This window comes from Girardinichthys multiradiatus, chromosome 22 (genome assembly GCF_021462225.1).
Source record: "Girardinichthys multiradiatus isolate DD_20200921_A chromosome 22, DD_fGirMul_XY1, whole genome shotgun sequence".
Lineage (NCBI taxonomy): Eukaryota > Metazoa > Chordata > Actinopteri > Cyprinodontiformes > Goodeidae > Girardinichthys > Girardinichthys multiradiatus.
In genome coordinates this window covers 9636155-9658717 of record NC_061814.1, presented here as the reverse complement: position 1 = coordinate 9658717, position 22563 = coordinate 9636155, and the positions used below count along the sequence as shown (strand labels likewise).

The window sequence follows — 22563 nt, the reverse complement described above, 5'->3', positions numbered from 1 at the left end:
CGGACTGTTCCATCCAAACCTCCACCCACGACATTCTCACACACTTTGCCCACTTTTACTGACCTCACTGAACACACAAACATTAAACAAGGAAATAAATGCAACCAACCAGTGGGTGCCTAATTAAGACTTTCAACTGAACAATCGGGCTCTCAATCTTCCCCCTCCTCACCGTGGAGCAGCTGCTGAGGCTTGGTGTGGCGCTGCCTGGCGGAGGTTTCTGCTGCACGCTGAAGGCACTGGCTCTGTTAGGTATGTCCCCTGACACTGAAGCTGGGGTCTGGGCTGTAGCAGCAGGAGCTGGCTTTTGGTTCTCGCTTGTCCAAGATGAAGGTCCAGGAGGGGGCATTGATGAAGAAGACACCGGGGTGAATGGTGCTGGCTGCTGGGACTCCTCAAACTCAGGGTGACCTATGAGAAAGAGTCAAAGACAAATGTAAAAACAAATAAAAGTGTGTCTTTTTGAAACAACAATTCCCAACAAGTAGAAAATGTCAGACGTCGAAACTGACCAAAGTCGAGGGAAATGATGGTGTCTCCATGTGTTGGAGCCAGCTGAGCCAAGTCGTCTGGCTCTTCCTTGAACGTGGTGAAGAGAGAAGCTGTAGTCATGCCTGCTCCTTCAGCTGTGAAGAAGGTGCTCATGTGTGGCGGCTTGAACAGCGCCTCCGTCTGTTCCAAGGAGAAAATCACTGACTTCTCCTCCACATCACTGCACGATAAACAGTTAGTTGGAAAGGGAATTCAGAAAGAGCAAAAATATCTTGTAGGCATTTTAGCAAAGATGTGGCAGAAGTTTACCTCAGCACGTAGTTGATGCACACAATGCACTGTGGCTGAGAGTTGCGGCTGTTGTAAATCACGGTTCCCTGAGTCTCCACCCAGACGTAGCCTCCGTTCTTCGACAGCATGCGATACTTGCTGCTCACTGCCTGACCCTTGGTGCACACTGTAGAGAGAAACGGACATAAAAAAGCTATGAGCAACTTATGATCAACACCACAACTGATTTATGTTCAGTTACAAAGCTATAGCTCCAGCTTAATTGTTCATAACGTTATTTTTTAAGTCTTGCCACAGATCCCTGATTGGATCTAGATCTGTCCTTTACTGGGCCATGTTTAGAGTTGTTGTCCTGCTGAAAGACAAATCTCTGTCCTAGAGACAACTCTTTTGCAGCCTCCAACAGGTTCTCCTCTAATACTGCCCTAGATTTAGCTTCATTTATCTTCCCCTCAATGCTGACTATCTTCTCTGTTCTCTACCACCACCATGTTTTACTCTGGGAAGGTCCGTTCAGGGTGACGTTTCATGTTTTCTGCCACACAGTGTTTTGCATTTCGACCAAAAAGTTACGTTTTGATTTCCTCTGACCAGGGCACCTTCTTCTACATGTTTGCTGTGCCTCCTACATGCAGGTTTTGATATGGACAACATGAGCAGATGGCCCCCTCCTGTGTTGCGTAGGTGCACGCTGTTTGCTGCTGACTTAAGAAGGAACAGCCTACCTGACTGTGCTGCACAGCATTCCCCTCCACCCCAGATCCGAGCGATTTCCTGGATTTGATTGGTTTGAAGGAGGCATAGCTTCAATCACACTTAGCCCACAAAACCTGTGATGTCCTCTTCGCCTCAGGGAGGCATTCATGTAAGAACTGCCACTGCCTACATGGCTAGTGGCAAAGTAAAAAAAGGACGTTTTATGGCTTTCTCTCAACAGTGGCTTTGTTCTTTTATTGTCTCCCCTATAAATGTTTACATGATGCTTTAAGCAGTGCTCCTTTTCAGTAGATGTTTAAAGCTTGGGATATTGTTTTTTAACCTGATATTTGTCCACATGTTTTTTGCTGACCTGTCTGCTGTGTTCCTTGATCTTCATGATGTCGTTTGCTCTCTAATGAACCTCACAAAACAGCTGGATTTATTCTGACATTAAATTACACACTAGAAGACTATGTACCAATTAGGTACCTTCTGAGTCCATTTTTGTTAGGGGTAATAAAAGGGGTGAATAGAAATGCACGCCATACTATTTAAATTATAATAAAAAAAAACATGAATAATTTTTCTTCCACTTCACACTTATGCACTATTTTATGCAGGTCTATCACATAAAATTGCAACAAAATACCTTGAAGTTTATGGCAGCTGAATAATAAATGCTCCTCTAAAGAACTTTTTATACAATCAACTTATCAACACAAATAAACACAAACTGACTTCTCTTTTTTGGGTTTAAAGATACTATTTCAAAATCACAAGTCGCAAGAATCATGACAATGTCCAGTTTTTCTTTTAAATAATCAAGTATCTCATAAATTTCTGTTGCAAACAGCATGACAAACTGGATGTTTGACTTCAAGCTGAGAAAGAGATCTGCTGGCCTCAGTCCAGGGTTCTCAGAGCTGGCGTGGGAAAGGAGCACGGCTGGTCAAAAAGCGTACATTAGGCCACTGACACCGTGTGCTTGTGTGTGTCTGGGTGACTCCCCGAGGACGTTTAGGCAAAACGCTGAATGTAGCGGAGAACTGCGTTACATGTGCTGATCAACAGGCTAGTCACGTTGGCAGGGAGAGCAGATCATGGCCATTTCTGCATGCTGACAGAAAGCTCCTTTTATCTGTACAAATTTCACCCAGCTGATGTCTGCAAACACTTGAAGCAGAGGAGAGGAGCACCATGAAGAAAAAACACAATTGGAAACTAAAATCACTTTAAATAAATGTATTAAACAAGAACATGCAGCTAGAAATCTGTTGGTTCCTGCGACAATTAAAAAAAACCTTTTTCTTTAAAAGAGACTTATTGGTGAAATTGGCCTTTTAAAACATGTTCATATCAATGTTTTGTAAATGCTTGTTTCTAGTTTGTAACAGGACAGAGAAAGCCTGCCTTTAAAAGCTCAGCTTGTTTCCTACAAAACTGACCTCATTCCAAGTCAGGTTAGATTCAAGAACACGTCTATATAGAATTTCTTAGGAGGTTTCAAAAGAAATGAAAAATTCAACCGGACCACTAAAAAAATTGCATATATGAATTGTGAATATGTCCCCTGCTAACAACTAATTAGGTTTTTTTTAAACAGATACCGTGAGAAGGATTTGGGAATATTAATGTTAACACATTTTTTTTATTTTTAACAAACAATGTCTTGTTTTGTTATATGCTACTGATTACCCCAGGGGTCCCGGAGCCACATGTAGCTTTTTAGGCCCTCTTCATAACTTTCGTCAAATTAAGAAAATGGAAAAATGAGGAACGATGACGAAAGAAGAATGCATTAATTAAAATTAAGATGTTAAGCTCTATTTGAGGTGATTCTTTGCTATAGCAGTTCTTATATAAAGAAATGAGCAGTGTCTTTAAACATACAGGTATGAAAAAGGTTTCTTGGATTTTCAAGCTAAATCTTCATAAGACTTCCAAAACAAAATGGCCTGATAGTGTTGGGACCCACAGCCATGGATACAACATGAAATATGTGGTACAAACTTTTCTGGAATTTTCAAAATAAATTGCATTGAACCGACTTCCAGCACAACTTCAGAAGGGGAAGGGGGGGTAACAGCGGACTTCCCATGATGCCACTGGCCGTATAAAACCCCCACCTTTCCAATGGTCCTTTCTCTTCCACCTGGACTCCATGCGAGGCTGGCCAGGGAGACAGTGCGCTAATGTCTCTTTGCTGGCCAGCAGGCATAAACTCTTCAACTGGATCAGAGAGTGTCATACAATCACACGATCATATGCACGAGTTAAGTACGAATGAATCACTGTTTGTGTACCCGGTATTTATTCATAAAAAGGGGAAATTAAGGTATAAGCATTTTGCTTGACTTTCTCTCTGAGGCCTGCAGAAGCAAACTGTGTTCCAGAGAAGCCTCCAGTAGAGACGCTGTCTCTACAAAGCCGAGTGAAGCGGTTTTCCCAGTCTGGAAAGAGGACAACAGGAGCCGCATCACCGTGGTAACGTGCAGTTTGGTCAGCCAACAGCGGCCCTACAGTCACAGCTCGGGAGGTTAGCTGAAGCTAACCTTTGTTCACAAAGCTTTCTTCAAACGTCGTTGTCGCCCAGACAACTCCTCCTCAACACGTTTCAAACGAGGTTAGGGTTTGGGCAGAGAGATTTAGGGTGAAATGATCTAAACGTTTTTCATTTTCTGAAGTTTGGTTTTGTTTGTGAAACTCTGCTATCCTGGTGCTAGCAGGCTATCTGCTCAGAACGTGCTCAGTTTTGTGTTTTGTTTGTGTGTTTTTAAAGTTAAGACAAACTTTACTTGAAGGGTGATTTTAAACACAGAAGATTAATCATAACACGCCGTCCGCGCTTATGCATTTTAACCCTTTTATTAACGGTATTTTAAAGGTGTGTGTTTGATTCTGGTGCTAAGCTATCAGCTTCTTTTGTTAGCTTTAACTGCTAACAGCTAAGAACGTGCTTGCTGCTAAATAATATTTACCCAGAAAGGTTGTTAGTTTTCAATCTAGTAAATAATATTTCCCTAAACATTATTTTACTAAACTTGATAACTAAGTAAACACCGTTAAGCCCCATTTCCCCAGAAAGATTTGGCTCTTTTCCCAAATATTTCCTTGAATATTTTACCATTTCCTTAATAATATTTATTTGAATATTATTTTAATAAATAAAGGCATATATTGAGACACCGTTGAGCATTAGTCACCCAGAAGGTTGGTTTTATTCAGTAAATCATTCTTTAAAACATTATTTTATTAAAATAATTTATCTGATCTTGCATTGTGAATGATTGTCTAAACGTTTGCTGATTATTGCCTAAGTTAGTTCGAAGACTAACTTAACTTAACTTCCAGATTCTTAAAGATAATCCTTGGTTCTCAAACATAAACATTGCATGGTAATGTTGCATCACTCTTTTGGTCATGGTTTTCAACCATCTTTAATCAACTTGTTTATATTGTACATAGCCCATTAATCCTCCTTATTCTTTATTTCTGCTTGGTAGTTTAGTTGGATTGTTTTAGCATAGTAAAGTGTTTGTTAATTGAAATATGTTTGACTTGAGTTGACTTATTGTGGTTAATAAATTCTTGTATTTTAAGAAATTGTGTGAATTCATTCCATGTGTGTGCAGAGTTTATGCTGTTCAATAATGTCAGAGCTCGTCTCACACCTTTCTATTTTCTCCTAATACCATTGCCTTATTGGGCTGGTATTCACAGGACAACCCTTAACAGACCGAAATATTATTCAATAAAATATTAAAGTATTAATATTAAATATTAAATAATATATTCAGATTCATAGTCACAACAATAGCAAAAGGAAGCCTTTCGTTGTTAAGTGTTTTCTTCTTGTCAAAATGTATGCGTTTTTCTCTTTATGGGTATATTTTTTTAAATACATTCAAGAAAATATTTTGCCTCTCCTCTTGATGTTTTTCTTTGCTCTAAAACTTTGAATTATGTATGAAAATAAGGTTCCCTAAATTAACCAGAAAACGCATGGTAAATTTTTTATGCCTCCAGACAAACTATTTAGCAGCAGCGAGGGCAAAAATAACTCTTTGGGTTGCCACGGTTGTTGACCTCTGGGCTATACTATAAAACGTGATTTAATTAATGTAGACATGGTTTGTCACACAAATTGCTGCTGTTTTGTTATCAAACTAAGTAACTAAACCTTCTAAAAAAGCTCTTTTTCTTGATCACGCGTGCAGCGATTATGCTGCAGGTCTTTGTTGCTTAGAGTGGCTAATGATACGTTCCTGTCAGCGGAGAGAATAGCCATGACACTTCAAATCCTTGCCTGCACACAGATGCACACAAACAGTGTCATTAGATCGTAATAGAGGCCACCTGGTCCCCTGTCCACTGGGTTTGGGTTTGTGGCACCAGATGTGTGCAAACCTCATCAGGCCATCAGTGGCTTTACTTAATTTGATAAAAGACATCTTAATACCCCTTAATGCTCCAGCTCTGCACACACACTACACACAAAGAGAGAGGTGCATGTATATGACCAGAAATAGATGTATAAGTGATTGTATACAGCCTGCTAGCTACGCCCGACAAACATTTAGTCATTTATGTTTACTCAATCAGCAGATGTGGACTTAAGAATGAGTGACAACATTTAACTTTCTAAAAATTATTAACTTGAATCCAAATATAGTATAGAAAATGTCAGAATATCACAGAATTATAGCAGGTTCAATTTAACATAGAGCTCTAAGATAGGACAATACATATAGGACACTAAATTATACTATATTTTTTGTAGACTTAGAATGTAAAATAATTTTTTCCCAGGTGCTTTTCTGATTCAGTCTTCTATGTTTGATAAATACATCCTGAAATGTTCTGACTGAAGCTCCTGTGTTTTATACCACATTTTTACGTCATTGTTCATCTTTTTTATAGCCATCTCAAATTGCTTAAATGTGACAAAAAAAAAAAAAAAAGTTGTTAATATGTTTAAGGAAGTCGCGGTTTTTGATATGGGCCATATGGGCAGTTGCCCAGGGCATCATTAGAAAAGAAGTGGGGGGTCGGGGGAAACCTTAACAACAGACAAAATAAAAATAAAAAATAACATCTGTGAGCTGCACCCTGAACAAATTTTCTAATGTTTTTATGGATCTATGGTCAATGGAGTGGTGGAACCTGATGCTGAGAAAAAGACTTGGATACTTGCTCCTTGTAAAAATGCACTGCATTTTATCCATATCACAGAAGATCTCTCCATTTTGGTTGGTCAGGGGGCAGCAGAGAGAGTGGCATGCCCACTAACCTAATCAGAGGGTGAATTTAACTGCTGGCACTATAATAACTTGAGGGACAATTGTACTGACCTTTTAGTTAGAGAGAAAGTCACACATTTGAAAGCCAGCACCTAGTGGCCAACAGTGGTACTTGCACATTGAAAGTCTTTAATGGCTATGCACTTCAGATCTTTGGGACAGAGCAACATTCAGATTCTCTTTATCTGGAGCAGGCGCATCATTGCTTTGCCTAATTTGTGCAACAACATGTAAAGCTCTTTAAAACATAAAAGCTTACAGTGAACCAAGTAGTCATTTCAGTGCATGTACAGCACAGATTCACCTTTGGTCAGAATGAGTAAATATGAGTGAATGTTATATGTTTCTTATGGCTTCAAAGCTGCGTGTGGATGTCCTTTTGAACTCACCAAAGTGTGGGAATCAATTATTATCTCTTTCCTGAAGTAAAAAACAGGACAGAGGAAAAAAAAAAAGCCAAAAAGCTACATGAAAGCTCATCATGCTGCTTGATCTTGGCAGTCTTAACAAGAATGAGTCTTTGTCAAGTTTTTTGCCCCATTCCTTCAATTCAGTTCTCATATGTTTAATTATGATTTGGCTTTCTTTTTGCTAATCTAATATACAAAGAGACTCAATCAAAGAAAGTAATGACTGTACTCCTACACCTTCTTGTTATCATACATGAAAAATAACCTCTCTGCTGATCTGCTCCAAAACCAAGGCTTTGCTTGGTTTTCTACCTTTAATCTTCAGCTTTTAAAGGGATCTGGAAAAAACCCAGATAAGTGACTTTATAACACAAGTTTAGGGAATTCTCAAGCTTAAAAAAATGTCTAACCAAATGGGAATTTGAATTTAACATGCTTCACTTACAGTTGTGATGGCTCTTGGTGACGCTGTCTGAGTCCAGGGCGTGGTAGAACTCGTAGACTGATCGACCCAGCAGGTCCTCGGGGGTGTACCCTATTAACTCTGTCACCCTGCAACACACACATACACACACACACAACTTTAAGAATATTATTATTGCCACATTTTAATTCTAATCTCACATGCAATGACCCTTCACCCCATCCTGCTCCCCTGCACTTCAAAAGGCATCATACGTGATTTAAAAAAATCAAAAAGAGTGAAGGAATATTATCAAGAAAGAAAAAAAAAATCATTCACATTCTTTGCCTCCGGTCACTCAAGCTGCTTGTGAGAACGGTTAATCTCTTTCCGTCACTCTCATCACGAATTCATCTCCTTAATGAGGACTTTCCCAACAGCTTGGTGTTGCCAAAAGGAAAAATCTAATTTTCTTTCACTTCTTTCTAGCTCTTTTTAAAAAACCTGTATACAAGGCTCGGGAGAAAAATATAGCATTACAATGATAATGTTTAAGGTGCAAACTGATACACATAGAGTGCCTCCTTGCCTGGGTATTAATATTAAATGTAAATAAATGTTTTTCACATATTTGCAAGTTAAAACAACAAACTATAAAGTACTTTATTGGGATTTTATATGAGAGACCACCACAAAGAAGTGTATAATTGGGAAGAGGAAGGAATACATGGATTTCACAAATTTGTTCAAGCAAAAACAGTATTTATATTGTGTCCCATTTACTCTGATAGCCTTACATAAAATCCAGTGCAGGTGAAATAGATGCAAAAGTGTATTTGTGGTGGAAACGTAACATTGCAGATCACCCGGGAGTCCAGTCTGAAACTTGGTGGTGGAAGAATCTTGCTTTGTCTACATTGACAGGGAGGTTGGGCAGAGTTGTAGGGAAGATGGATGAACTAGAGGCTGCAAAAGACTTGGGGCCGAGGTTCATCTTCCAGACTGTGAGAAGACTCTCAAACTACAATGGAAGATCAAAGGATATTTGGGTGATATAATGGTCCAGGGAAAGCCTAGGCTTATATAATACGGAGAATCTGCAAAATTGCTGTTCACAGACCCTCATTCAAATAGGCTAATCTTGAGCAATTTTACAATGAATAATTGAGAAAAATGTCAGTGTCTAGATATGTAAAGCGTGTTGAGACATACGCCAAAAAGTTGTAATTGCTGTAGAGGTGTAAAGGGTGGATCAACAAAGCACCGAGTAGTGTACCGTGTCAAGTAGGCTGATAACAAATTCATGCCAGATTTTTATATTTTCTTTTTTCTTTTGAAACTGCACATCTTGTCCCCTTCACTTTCTAATTATGCATGACTTTATGTTATTCTATTTCATAAAACCCCAATTAAATACACTGAAGTTTATAGCTGTAACATGCTAAAATATGAAGAGGTTTAAATACTTGCCAAGTATTGCCAAATGGTTTTAAAGTAGATCCAAAACAAAATCAAATAGAGATCCAATATCGTACATGATTATTATTCTGTAAAAGAAACACCAGAGACTCTTGTTTTCTGTTATTGTGATGACATGTGAGTGAGCACCCTGGTTTAGAGTTTCTGATTCTTTTTCATTATTCATATACATCTGCCCTGTTTGACACGGCCTGTATAGAGCCAGTCTGTCCATTCTGTCTCATGTTTATGCACATGTTTTAGAGGCTGTGGTAAGACTTGAAAATTGCTGTTCAGAAATGTTCTCCAGCTCTAACTAAACGTGAGCTATTCTGCAAAGAAGAACTAGCCAAAATCTCAGTTCCCAGATGTACACAGCTGGTAGATAGATCCCCAACCACAGTGAAAGGTGGCAAAAGGTACAACATATTGACGTGAAGGGGGTTGAAAACATAGGCAAACAACAATTTTCACTTATTAGTTGTGAAAAAAAAATAATCCCAGTATAATACATTGAAGTTTGTTGGTTGTAATGTGAGAAAATGTGGAAAAGGGCAAGGTCAGGAAAATCCTTCCAAAGCAAACATAAAATACAGTTTCAGTTCTTTTTTTTTTTTTTTTTTTATCAGACTTTTGTTATGTTGGGGTCATCCATTTTGGTTGCACATTTTGACATGCGCAGCTCAACAGACGTCGCAGCTCTGACGTCACCGAGAGTTAAAACCGGGGAAAGTTTCGTGGCCATTTCCCACATGTCTCACAGGACAGCGCAACGAAGGCGCATATCTGGAAAGACAAAAGCTCGCAGGTGAACTTTTGCTCCACAAGGCCATTCCCAGAAGAGCTTGAAAGCTGGAAATCTGTCTGATACAAGAATGTCATCAGATTTATTTGCCGATCGAAGACCACACCGACACCCGGCGCAAGTGAAAAACCCACAGAGGATTATTCCCAAGGAGATGAGTTTCCTCCTTGTTTATTCAGTCGACTAAACGGTTCTTCATCTTTTTCCCTCCTAGACGGATGAGAAGTTACCATTTTTTTTTTCTTGATTTAATCACGGACGCGTGATCCCCCCTCATTCTTCTTCAGACCGGATCCCTCCAAAACTGGTGGAGAGAAGAAATCAACGTCAAAGTAATTTTGTTCTTTTCATATTAAACCGGATAGGTGCATTTAGAGGTCTGGGCAGGATGAGGCAGTTAAGGTGATGTAGGATCATCTGTAGTTAATCTAAGGTAGTAACTTATTGCATGCAATACTGATTGAAGTGTTTTATGCAGAGCTGTGTTTTGATTTGCTGCACAAGCTGCTGTATCATGTGTGGTTCATGTTTTTGTCCGGCTGATCCCAAATCAGCCAGGAGTTAGAAGTTGGACTTTAAAACTTTTTCATTCAAAGCAACTGCGGTCTGGGCCTCACCTGACCACTCCTTTGCTCCACTTTTATTACTGGAGTTTCTCCACTGAGTTCCTGCCTCAGAGTTTTATGAATCTTTGTTCGAGATTTGGGGCGATCAGCTGGTTGTGGCTAAAGGGGCGTGGCCCCACCGTTTCATTAGCTGACCGCTGCAATCGAGACATCAACACCAGGAGGGCTTCTCTTTCCATTTAACCCAAATTAAACATTTTGTCCATAAATCTACTGGTTTGATCTTCATAGACACTAAATGCGCATATATTTTTCTTTTATTATTATTGTTAGGTATTCATTTTTGTTCCCTTTGTGTAGAAGAGTGCTTATTAGTTAGGTGAAGGTTTTTGGACCAGAATAATGGTATATCAGGATTACTGCTCCTCAATAAATCTTCATATATATAATTAAGAGAAGCGTTTGTGTGTATTTCGTGCAAGAGTGATTTATCTGTCAAAACAAGGTCGAAGATCCTCCACCTTCGGTGAAGTGGTTGAATAAACAATGACAGTTTGTGGTTTTGGTTAATAATTTGTAATTATTAGAGAGCTTTGAGCCCATAATCACAACACCAGAGGACATCTCTGATTTCTATTCGTAAGTAATGATTTTTGGTTAAGAAATACATTTTTTTTTTCCAAATTATGATTTTAAATTATAATTCTTGATAAATATAAATTAATCAATAATCACAATTCTTACAGTTAGCTGTTTGGGTAAATTTAAAGTCTGCTGTAAATCAAAGCATCAGGTCAAAGTTCAGTGGTGGAAGAGGCTCTTCCCAAAATAAGAACTCTCAGCAGGAAATGATCCTCTAAACCAAGGCTAAAAGAATCTCAAATAATAAAAAATGAAAACTAAGATAAATGCAAAGAAAAAAACAGACAGTTTAAAGAAAGAAGCTCAAATAAAATTCCTGTTTAAATGCTTTATTTTAACTTTTTCTGTGTGGTCAAATTCTGAGAAGCAGGATTTAAATGTTCTGAATCCCACATTTTTATCAGTTCTTGGATTTTTGAATTTTTAAACCCAATTTATGATTGGTTTTGGATTACTCTCCCACCCCTTTTAATTAAAGTTAAAGTTATAGATTTACATTATTTGATCTAAATTAAGGACTAGTCCACACAAAGACGAAAACGCTCAGGAGAGAAAGCAAAGGCAGGAATGTAAAATGAATGACTGGACTGGCTCATCTTTAGGACGGGGCCAAACTTGGCAAAAAAAGAAGAGATCATTTATAGAGAAGAAAGAGTGGAAAGTTTTTTGAAATTCTTATTACGTCTTATTATCTAATTGATGAGATTTATTCTGTAACATAAAAATTCACAGCATTCACCCTGAGCTGGATTTGATTTAGGCTTTATTTGCTTTAAACAGAAAACCTTCTCTCCATTTTGAGCAGCCATCAGCTTGACTAACCCTTCTCCATGTTTCTCCAAACTGATGACTGGAGCTTTTGACCAAAATCATAAGTTAACTCACGTTCCCAAACCTCAAAGCTCTAAACACTTTAATCCAAAGTGTGAGGAACATGTGGGCTAAACTGGGGAGGTTGGGAATTAAACCAGCAACTACCTGAGTGAAGACAAAAGCTCTTACATATTTGAGCCATCGTTTTGGATTTTTGAACATATATACAAGATGCACCAAGAAACCAGAGCGTGACCCAAATCGGACAGTTTTTTAGATTGACCTGCCTGATCAGCGACTGGCTGGTGAGACGCTAAAAAATCCAGTCTTTATTCCAACCAGTGAACTCAACACACTAAATGCTACTAACTCACACAAACAACAGCACTCTTCAGAGTTGGCTATGTTCAGTCAAAGCAAGTGGCTTAAGATAAAATCAGTGGAAGCGCAGAGATGTATGATGGTATTTAAAAATAAACCGGATTCTCTTCAACATGTCTGTGGCTATTTTGGGCTACAAAAGAGTAAGAGAGAGCAAGACTTCAGCAGAAAACAGCAAAGCTGTATATTTTTAACCTTTTGAGCTTTAGAATGACAGGAACTGAAGGCTGTTTAAAAAATAGTAAAATTCTGTGGATATAGCTTGAAGATGTACTCCAGATATAACAAGATGGATATTCGTTAAACTGTCCATCAGAAAGACCTGCTCATTTATGACGGCATGATAGCATTCTGTCGTTTAATATAAATAGGACTAAAACGTTTTCTTTATAATGTCAGGCTAAATTTATTTCAACCACGTATGAGAATGGCAGGAATACAAACATGACATTTTTCAGGTTTTCCCAAGAAAAGTAAAACAATTTTTAAGTCTTAAAACCATCTACAGATAAGCTGAGAGAGCAGGTTTGCTTTCCAAAATTAATTTCTTATTACAGCATGTTTTATAATGTTAAAGTTGCTGTGACCTTCAGTGTTTGAAGTCGAATCTACCTAGATTTTATTTTTGAGGTCATTTAGGGCTCTATTTATTTTTGAACTTGAAGATGTAGGAATGTAGGAATTTATGGGGAAAAATCTTCTACCTTCAGATGTAAACCCTGATGTAAACCCTCAGTTGTGAAAAAAAAAGAAAACCTCTGTTAAAAAACTTGAAAGCTGTGCAAACAGAAGATTTTGGACTTGCTGCTGCTTGTTGAAACCTTGTTCTTTCCCTTTCTTTTCCTCCGCTCTTCTCACCACCTCTCCTTTTTTGTTCTCCCTTCAGCAGCCGCTCACACTGCCAGAACTGAGCTAAAGAAACTCTCTGTCCCTTCTCTAATGAGTCCAAGTCCATACAGGGCCTGCAGACTGACACACCTTCAGGACACTCATTTGCTTAATTGGAGAAAATAGTGGAGCAGCTATTAAACTGGACTTAAAAGGTAAAAAAAAAGAAGAAAGAAAATCAATAAAAAATGAAAGCAGCTCCATGTTTTTGTAAAAACTCACACACGTTTGTGTAGCTCCCAGTTCTGCAAAGAAACTAAATAAATCAGTTTTTGGGCTTTAATATTGCTGCTGTGCAACTAATGAACATATTATAAATCAGCAGCAACAAACAAAAATCAGCTCTAATCGCATGTGGTTTTCCAGGATTGTCGACAGTTATTCATGGGCTAAAACCTGTTGATAGGCTCTGAAAACATCTTCTTAGTGTATTAATGTTTCATGCTTGGCTTAGAGTTCATGGTGTTGTTCCTGCCAAGTCAAACTGATCAGTCAACACACCGTAATCACTCAGAAAGTGGACCTTCTTTGTGTGGGTGCTGCTTTAATGGTCCTGTTTTAATTGGCAGAAGTCCAGTGTGCGAAACTGCAGCTCTGTTGAACTCCTCTGAACTCTGACAGAAGTTCTGTAAGGAGTTCAGCAGTTATTTATTTTCTGTTATTATTCTCTGTTAAGTCTGTTTGTGTGGGTTTTTTTTTGTTTTATACAATTCACTGTTTATTTTTGAATCATTATAAATGAAAATTATTTTAAAATATAACATAAACAGCAGTTTATTGAAAGATTGACCACAATTTTGTAATTCAATGAAAGAAGGTAAGAAAAATTATTTTAGGAGTGCAAAAAGTTGTGGAATTACTAATTTTGTGAAAACAAAACTACAAGTGTGTTTTTGGGTCACATGAGGACAAAACAATGGAACCAACAACTTATGTTACATCAAACCCGGAATACCTTGGTGTGAGGTTATTAGGCCAGCGACTGGTATCATGGACGGCCATGGTTTCAAAAAGGTATGATCAGTAAAATTCCAAACAATTTTTAAAATTCTTTTTATAAGGTGCCAATGAAAGTGCCTGGATCATGCAGTAGCGAAGTATCACCCTTCCCCCACCTGTTGTTGTGCAGCTGGTTACAAAAAAAGACACATTCAGCTGTTTGGGAACATTTCTTGTTGTGAAAAACTAAGTAAAACTACGGTTATCAAGCGGAGAGCAGCATGTCTGTTAAGCAACAGACTGCAAGCTGGTAACCGGAGCAGCAATTAAGTGACCAGCTAATATTAGGTTGTGATATTTGTGTTGATCTGTAAAGAGCAGAACCGCAAACAGGGATAATACTCACAAATACACACAAAAAGAGAGTTTATATAATTAACTTAGCTTTATTATTATTATTTTATTATATATTATACTTTAACAAAACTACTACTTACATTTTTCTGCTATTACCGTAACTGTGAACCTGTGGTATTATAACTCAAAGTTAGCAGATTTATCATACCATGACCATTTTACTCCAGCCTAGCGGGGGTGTATAAACATATTCAGGGATGCTGTATCCAGGAAGAACCTAAAGCATGAAGGATCCAGGGACATATTCATATTTCGGGCCTCTGCTAGATTACATTCCCATGCCACACAAGTGGCTCCACCTGCCACAACCCCTATTAGGTAATTAATTTTAACTTGTTTCTCCCTGCCGCTCTGTTAGCTCTGATTAATCTCAACTGATTAGTTCAAAGTCCTGCACTGAGTCATCTTTTAGTCCCATCTTTGTCCACTTTGTGCTGTTCGGGGTCGGGGCAGGCAGCGGAACAATACACCCAGGATAGTTTGCTGGTCAATTGCTCTTGAAAACCAAATAAGTAGCTGCCAACTGGATGTGCCAACTTGGCCACCATGCAGGTATTATACAAGCATTTTTGATGATGATGATGTCATGCTGCATGTTTTGATGACAAACATGCAACCATGGCTAAAACTAAGCACGTCCTCTCTGTTTCCATAGGACTGAAGATGGAAAGTAGCAGTCAAATGCTGCTAATTAAATGCCCTTGATTAAATGATCATTAAGTGTGGGGAGTGCTAAAAGCAGGTGGTTTGCAAGCTTGCTGATCTTGACCTACTGGTGTCTTTAAATAAAACACAAATGATGAGATATACCAGTAATGAACTAACAGAAGCATCTATTGCTGCCCATCCATGTGGGAACGGAAATAAGACCGTTTTCCGAAAATCTGCAGTTCATCATTATGCAGGAAAAAACATTTACAGTAGCATTTAAGACAGTTGCCAGTCTTCCCAGGAGTGGACGTCCCAGCCAATTTCTAAGGTCACATCTTGCAATGCTCCAAAGAAAAAAAACCAAAGAGCCCCAAGTTGGACTCCCTGGGCCTCAGTCAGCATGTTAAATGTTGCAGTTCATGAAAGGACAACTCGAAAAAGACTGAACAAATATAGCTTGTCGGGAATGGTTGCTAGGAGAAATGTTCTCTCAAAAAAAATATGGAAGCACAACATAGGTTTGCAAGACTTCTGGGACCACGTCTTTTGGACTGATTAGACCAAAGTCCAAATGCTTTATTTTCATCATGGCCAAAAACCGCATACCAGCACAAACAGCTTATATTAACTGTTAAGCACAGTGGTGGAGGGATGATGATTTGGGCTTCTTTTGCAGTCACAGGACCTGGACACCTTTGTGGTCCTTGACCTCACCATGAACTCTTCTGTATAACAAAATATACACTGTAACTGGCCCCACACACGTAAAGGGGCACACTTTAGATAATTTTTTCCCTTTAGGATTAAATATTAATAATATTTGTATTGCAGATGTATATGCAAGTGACCAGCTACATTTTTTAAACCTGTCATTGAAAAAGGAGAATCATTAATCAAGATAGACCTGAAAGCTTTTCGGCCCTGTTTGATTTTAATTTAGATGAAAATGATGTTTCTGCACTTGTTAAAACTTTTGACAATCATTGTAAAACTATTTTAGATACAGTAGCTTGTTTTAGGGTAAACATAGTTAGACATTCAAAAGTCTGTCCTTGGATAACTGAAGCTATACAAAAAAACGTAGGAGATTGTCGCAAAATCGAAGGCATCCACACTCAAGTTTGGATGTCAATTTTCTCAGTAAATGACATGTTAAAAGAGGCTCCAACTGAGTTTTTTGCAAACCTTATAGCTTCTAAAAAGAAAAACCCTAAAGCACTGTTTGATATAATTAAGAATATTGTGGCTCCTGATGTTCCTCAGATTCCAGTCAGTACTAAGGCTGACGGAAATCAGTTTTTGATATTCTTTTCAAACAAGGCTGCCGACTTAAGATTGAGCATTTTTCCTTCACCCTTGCGTTATCAAGAATGTACTGTGGGCCCCGTCCTTTTTACCTGGTTCATTTTTGATCCTGTTACTTTGCAGGACATTACTTTGCTAGGTCGTATAAAACCAACTACAAGCCCTTTCGATGTCCTCCCCGCTAGTTTATTCATTCTGTGTTTTATTTTATTGGGCCCTGTATTGTAAAGATTCTTACTCTCTCGTTTCAAACGGGAATAGTTCCTGATATTTTTAAACAAGCAGTTGTTAATCCGATTATAAAGAAATCCCATCTTAATCCATCGCCACCCAGCAGTTATAGGCCAATATCTAAAATCCCTTTAGTGTCCAAGCTTCTAGAAAAGGTGCAGCAGAACTTACTTATTTTCTGAAAAGAAACAATATATTGGACAATTATCAGTCTGGTTTTCGCGACATGCATTCAACGGAAACCCCTTTACTTAAAGTGTCAAGTGACATACTGATGGCAGCTGACTCAGGAGAGTAGATTTAGGAGTTTCTGGTGTTGTTTTATATCTTACCTTTCAAAGAGATCGTTCAGGGTTTGCATAAACAAAGTGTTGTCTGACGCATCAGATCTGCCATGTGGTGCACCTCAGGGATCTGTTCTTGGCCCAATCCTGTTCTTTTTGTATATTACTTCATTAGGCTGGATCATCTGATGTTTTAATCATGTTTCTTATCATTTTTATGATAAAGACATACAGTTATACTGTTCTTTTAAACCCTCTCAGTTTTTCAAACTATCAAGTGATTGCTCGGTAGAGATTAATAAATGATTAAATGTAAATTGCTTACAGCTAAATACCAACAAAATTGAAACACTGATTGTTGGACCTGATGAAAAAGTCCAGAAATCAGAAAGCACATCGAATTTCAGAAATCTTGGTGTGACTTTTGACAGTTGTATGTCTCTTCATCACTATTCTAAGCAATTAGCTCAAAATTGTTTTGATCTTTTAAGAAATATTGCTAAGCTCAAACCTATGGTATCTAAATTTGAATTAGAAATTATTTTACATGCTTTTATTTAATCTTGGGTGAATTATTGTAACGGAATTATTATCTGTTGTAACAACTCTCAGACGGTGCAGAATGCTGCAGGAATAGGCAGAAGAGTCTACTATCTTAGCTTCACTTCACTGGCTACAGGTTAATTTTAGGTTTCATTTCAAACTTCTTTTTTTAACTTTTAGGGCTCTGCAAGGTCAGGCCCCTCAATATATCTTAGATATGCTCAAGCCCCAGTCTTCTGCCAGAGCTCTGAGGTCTGCTGATCAGGGTCTATTGCTAGTCCCACGAACAAGGATTAAGACCCATTGGGATTGGGTGTTCCAGGCCGTTGCACCCCGAATGTAGAATGTTTGTACAGACAAGCTTTGAATTAATGTGTTTATATTTGCCTTGCTTTTCTTATGTGTTTTGTGAAGCATCTGTGCTATACAAATAAAATTTGATTTACTTTACTTACAAAAGAATTGATGTTAATAAAACAATCAAGATGTTGCAAAGGCCCATCAAAAAGTCCAGACTTCCATAGACCTATGAGAAAGAAAGGTCTGCGAACCTCAATGATGGAAGCAACACTATACAGAAGAGTCAGGTGACTGAATTGAGGGATGTAATTATTTTTCTCAACTGTGCTTACCGTCAAGACAAATCTTTTTCATGACTAAGTTTTGTATTCTTTGAACTGGTTTGTAGATATTACAAATTGCAGAAATCAACAGGAATGGCCCCCAAAGTCAAAATGCGAACTCACCAAGATTGATCCTAACTATCCTATCCAATATGGCTGCACAGTACATCAAGAGAGATACTGGCTTCAACATGTGAGTTTGTATCACAAGATATAATCCACACACAGTAGTTTGGTTCTGACATCACTCTGACTTTCATGGTTAATTAAAAACAGTTACGGTGTTTTCCATAAAGTGTTTGTTCTAAAAAATGCCAGATAACACTGAAAATAAACAACTACAAGTATATAAGATCTCCTGCAAGTTAGAGAGCTTTTATATAATGAACTAAAGTATACTATACAATATATAATAAACTAAACACCGAAAACACTTTAGCAGTGCACTTTACCACTGTATAAGGCTTCATGTTCTGGCTTCAGCTCAGAAAAACAGACTCGATGAGTGGCGTAGCACTATAGCTGTTCTCCTTACTTGTCGTCACAGTAGGTGAACTTCATGTCCATGCTGTGTCGGCTCAGGAAAGTCCTGCTGTCCAGCGGTGCGTCGATGTTGGATGGGTGCGGGATGGGTTCGCACATCAGGATCGCGCAGGTGAGCGGAGGCTCCTTATATCCACAGAGAACCCGTGACGGGCAGCCGTCGTAGATCTTCAGGTGGCCGGTGCAGTGGAGCACCTGGAGAGAGACGCGGGTGGTCATCTGAATGGAAATCACATCTGTGCAGGCATGTCTTATACAGCATCAAGTCTTGAACTAATACACTGATCAAGCAAATCTTCTTCACTTTGTCCTTTAACTTACCTGAATGCCCAAATAATGTCACTGAATGGAAAAAATGGATTTTAACATGAAAAAAACTTACACTTTGTTTGACCCTGTAATTAATTACCATGTGAGTATGTGCATATGTTGCCTCCTGAAGGCCTTTACAATGAAATCTGATGAATCCGTTTGAATGCCAGTCTCACCATCACATGTGTAGGACTTCCTTACCTTCCAGCTTGCTGACTTGAGGTTGACAGTGCGTCCTCTGTTGGTCACAGTGCATTTCATCCTCATGAAGAAGTCTCGCTCTGTGCTCAGTTCTTTGCCTTTTTTACGGAAGCTCCCTGAAAAACAGAATATCCTCATGTAGCCCAGCATGCAGCAGTTCTCTGAAATCCATACTTCATTAATCATTTGAGGTGGACTCAAATGAAGGATAACAGATTTCACAGAATCTCGTCCTTTGTGATGGCCACTACAATCCAACACCTAGGCTTTTAAAACTTAATTTCAATGCTTCATTTGTTTTCCAGTTTCTAGAAAACTCTTTCCTATCTTCTCAAAAAGTAGAATTTTATGCAGATTTTCATGTACCTTCTCAGGATTTTATGTGATACATCAACACCAACAGGAAGTAGTGCAAAATTATGAAGCGTAAAAAAAGGAATACATGGTTGTTAAACATTCTTTTAAACTACAATCTAAAAAGTGTGGCAAGCATTTGTATTCGGCCCTTTTTTACTCCGATACCTCTAAATAAATTCTACTGCAACCAATAGAGTCCCCCTATGAGTGTTTAAAAGGGTTTGAATACTTCTGCAAGGCACTGTAGTAATATTGAAAAAAGTAACGGAAGATCAGAAATTATTCAGATTTGTAAAGAAATCGTTGCCCATTCTCCCTTAACACCAGATTCCAGCTGCTCCAGTCTGGTTTTCTGCTACTTTTTAGTTTATTTTAGTTTCTTCTTCAAAACAGCCCTAGATTTATAGAAATGTCAGAGGAGACAGACTGAAATGAGCTAAATGTTGGTCTAATCTGACTCTGTGCCCAAAATCTCAGTCTTGGGTCTTTCCAGACTTCAAATATGTCTTCCTCCTTGTATTAGAAAAAGTGCTGGACTATGGTGAAAGCTGATCATTTCCCAAAGTACTTTGAGCCTGTGGAGTTACGCTGATCACACTCTCATGATGATTTATTAGACAGCCTGAGGGATAAAAGGTCATGAGGTATCAGTGTCTAGCTCTAGCTGTTACGAACTAAGATTTCCTCAGAATTCCTGGATCTGTTTACAATATTATAGTCTACACAAATTAAAATACATGTTCTTGGCAATTAATTGTCTGCATCCATGCAGAACTTGGCAGTTATTTTTGCCCCCATAAGCAACAGTGACTGTTATCAGTGGCCAGACTATTGGCTGAACACAACTTTATCAACCATGTTTTTGATTATAAGCTGTAAATACAAGTTGTATCTTCTGACAACAGCAGCTGTGACTTACCAAACTGGCAAATTAAACAATTTTTATAATGTGACTTTTGAAGGTCTCTTTATTTTGTGCCCCACCTTTTTCCCTTGGACATGGAAACAAAGGGACACCACAGAAACATTATGTTTCAACTGATTTCATTTTATGCTATTAATAACTATGGTCCTCATACAGATATACACAGCATATGTGTTTATAATCACTTAACTGCTCCTTTTAGTGATTAAATTCTATCTTTCTCTCTTTTTGTAGATAAAAGACAAAATGTTTTTCTCTTATTCACATACAGATTTTATTTGATATTAAAAAAGTAGACTTTTTCCCCTGTCCCATATATGCGAAACGGTGGATTTAATTTCTGAGTACAAGACTGAGTCTGTTTTTAGCAAATAACTTCCACTTCTGTAAATAAGTACTTTGATCCATGTCTTGTTGAAAAGTCTACATTTTGTGCCAGTCTTCCTTCTTTTAGCATGAGCTGGCATCTCTTAGAATAAACTGCATCTAACTTTGACTCGACACAGGACCTGCGTACATATCCTGCTTTAGGATTGCATGATGTAGCTTACATAAAAAAACAAAAGGCGTCTCATTCAAAGATAGAAAAAGAAAGCGTTAGTTTTTCCACAATAAAAGCTGCCCATTTGGATTGTGCACAGAATTTACATGTCCTTTAAAGGGCCAGATGTTGCCCACAGGCCATACTATGATTTAGTAAATGGTTTTTATGCAATTTATTTGTTTGTCCCCTTTACCATTTAATAAGCTCCAACTCATATCAAATTTTTTATCTTTATGCTTTCAAAATATATTACATCTGTTCAATAAAACCCTGAAAATGGTTCTCTTTTAGCCTAAACCTTTGTTTTATTTTCGAAAAGTTCCAACTGTTCTTGAATTGTTTTTTCTAACCCTCATTCTAAGCAAAGAGTGTCTTGTAAATATAGCGTGCATCCTGCAACTTGCAAGCAAACTCTTAAAAAAATTCAACACTCCCATTATCTGCCTTCCGATGTGTGCAATGGAAAACAGCCCAAGAGAACATGGAATTAGGTTGAGCTGTTACATCACAAGGTCAGGGTTCAACTGTGGAGCTGGAGCCACAGAGCCAAGTGTTGTATGGTATCATTCACTAACACTATGATCATGAGCGTGTTTCCATCGTTATACCGGGCGGAGGACATTCTAGTATGAAACACAATCCGTTTAATGAGATTATGCATCATTTAGCAAAGTAACACAATGTATCAGTCCTCATCATTACCAGATATTACCCTATTCCCTTGTATGAATCTTCCCCACTCTTCCATGATCCTACAACTTCTTATTCTCTTTGTTGCAGTACACGTTAAGCACACAGAAACCTACACACATACTGTTCCTCTCTGCAGTATGTGACCCCTGGCCTTATGTCCTTATTCCTTTTCTGGACATTTACCCAAATAAATATACAGGATTATGCAACATCCTGTACTACTGTGAGGTGTTCTGTACTCCACACAAGAGCTCAGCACAGTAGATTTAAAGGTTGCAATTTGGTTCTTGTGTTGAGGCTACACATCAGAGTTGCAAAATATAAATGGACCATAGGAACCAAGGAACAGAGCAAATAGGTCAGGTTTAAAGTTGTGAAGACGTTTAAAGGTGGGTTAGGTTATAAAACAATATCCTGGGCTTTGAACATCTCACAAAGCGTTGTTCAATTCATTATCCTAAAAAGAAACGGTATGGGACAACGGCAAACCTACTAACAGACGGTTGTTGTCTAAACTGAGGCCGGGAAGGAAGAGGATTATTTCAGAGAAAATGTTGAAAGGCCTTCCTAATTTCCCTCCATTCTACAATTTGTGTTGGTCTACAAAATGTGTTTGTGGCTGTAATGTGACAAAATCTGAAGACCTCAATGGGTGTGAATTATTTTGAATAGGACTGTATGAATATTAAAAGTGATGCAACACTTGTGTCAGTTTCATGAAATGCAGCAGTAGAGGTATCCCGTTAAAAGATTAACAACTCCAAGTTGTTCATGGTTTAAAGAACTAAGGGGGGTGATATGGCATATATATATATATATATATATATATATATATATATATATATAT

At 38.2% G+C, this 22563-nt stretch overlaps 1 protein-coding gene across 1 annotated transcript in view; it reads right to left on the bottom strand.

Moving 5' to 3' along the window:
• The window catches only part of epas1b (endothelial PAS domain protein 1b), a 76883-nt gene that overhangs the window by 8344 nt on the left and 45976 nt on the right, over nucleotides 1-22563 (bottom strand). Inside the window, exons 5-10 of the mRNA XM_047351100.1 lie at nucleotides 19198-19313; nucleotides 18677-18879; nucleotides 7638-7744; nucleotides 802-949; nucleotides 513-712; nucleotides 173-411 (exon numbers count right to left, since the gene is read on the bottom strand). Coding sequence (XP_047207056.1) covers nucleotides 173-411; nucleotides 513-712; nucleotides 802-949; nucleotides 7638-7744; nucleotides 18677-18879; nucleotides 19198-19313 — 1013 coding nt within the window. The remainder of the gene's footprint in view (nucleotides 1-172; nucleotides 412-512; nucleotides 713-801; nucleotides 950-7637; nucleotides 7745-18676; nucleotides 18880-19197; nucleotides 19314-22563) is intronic.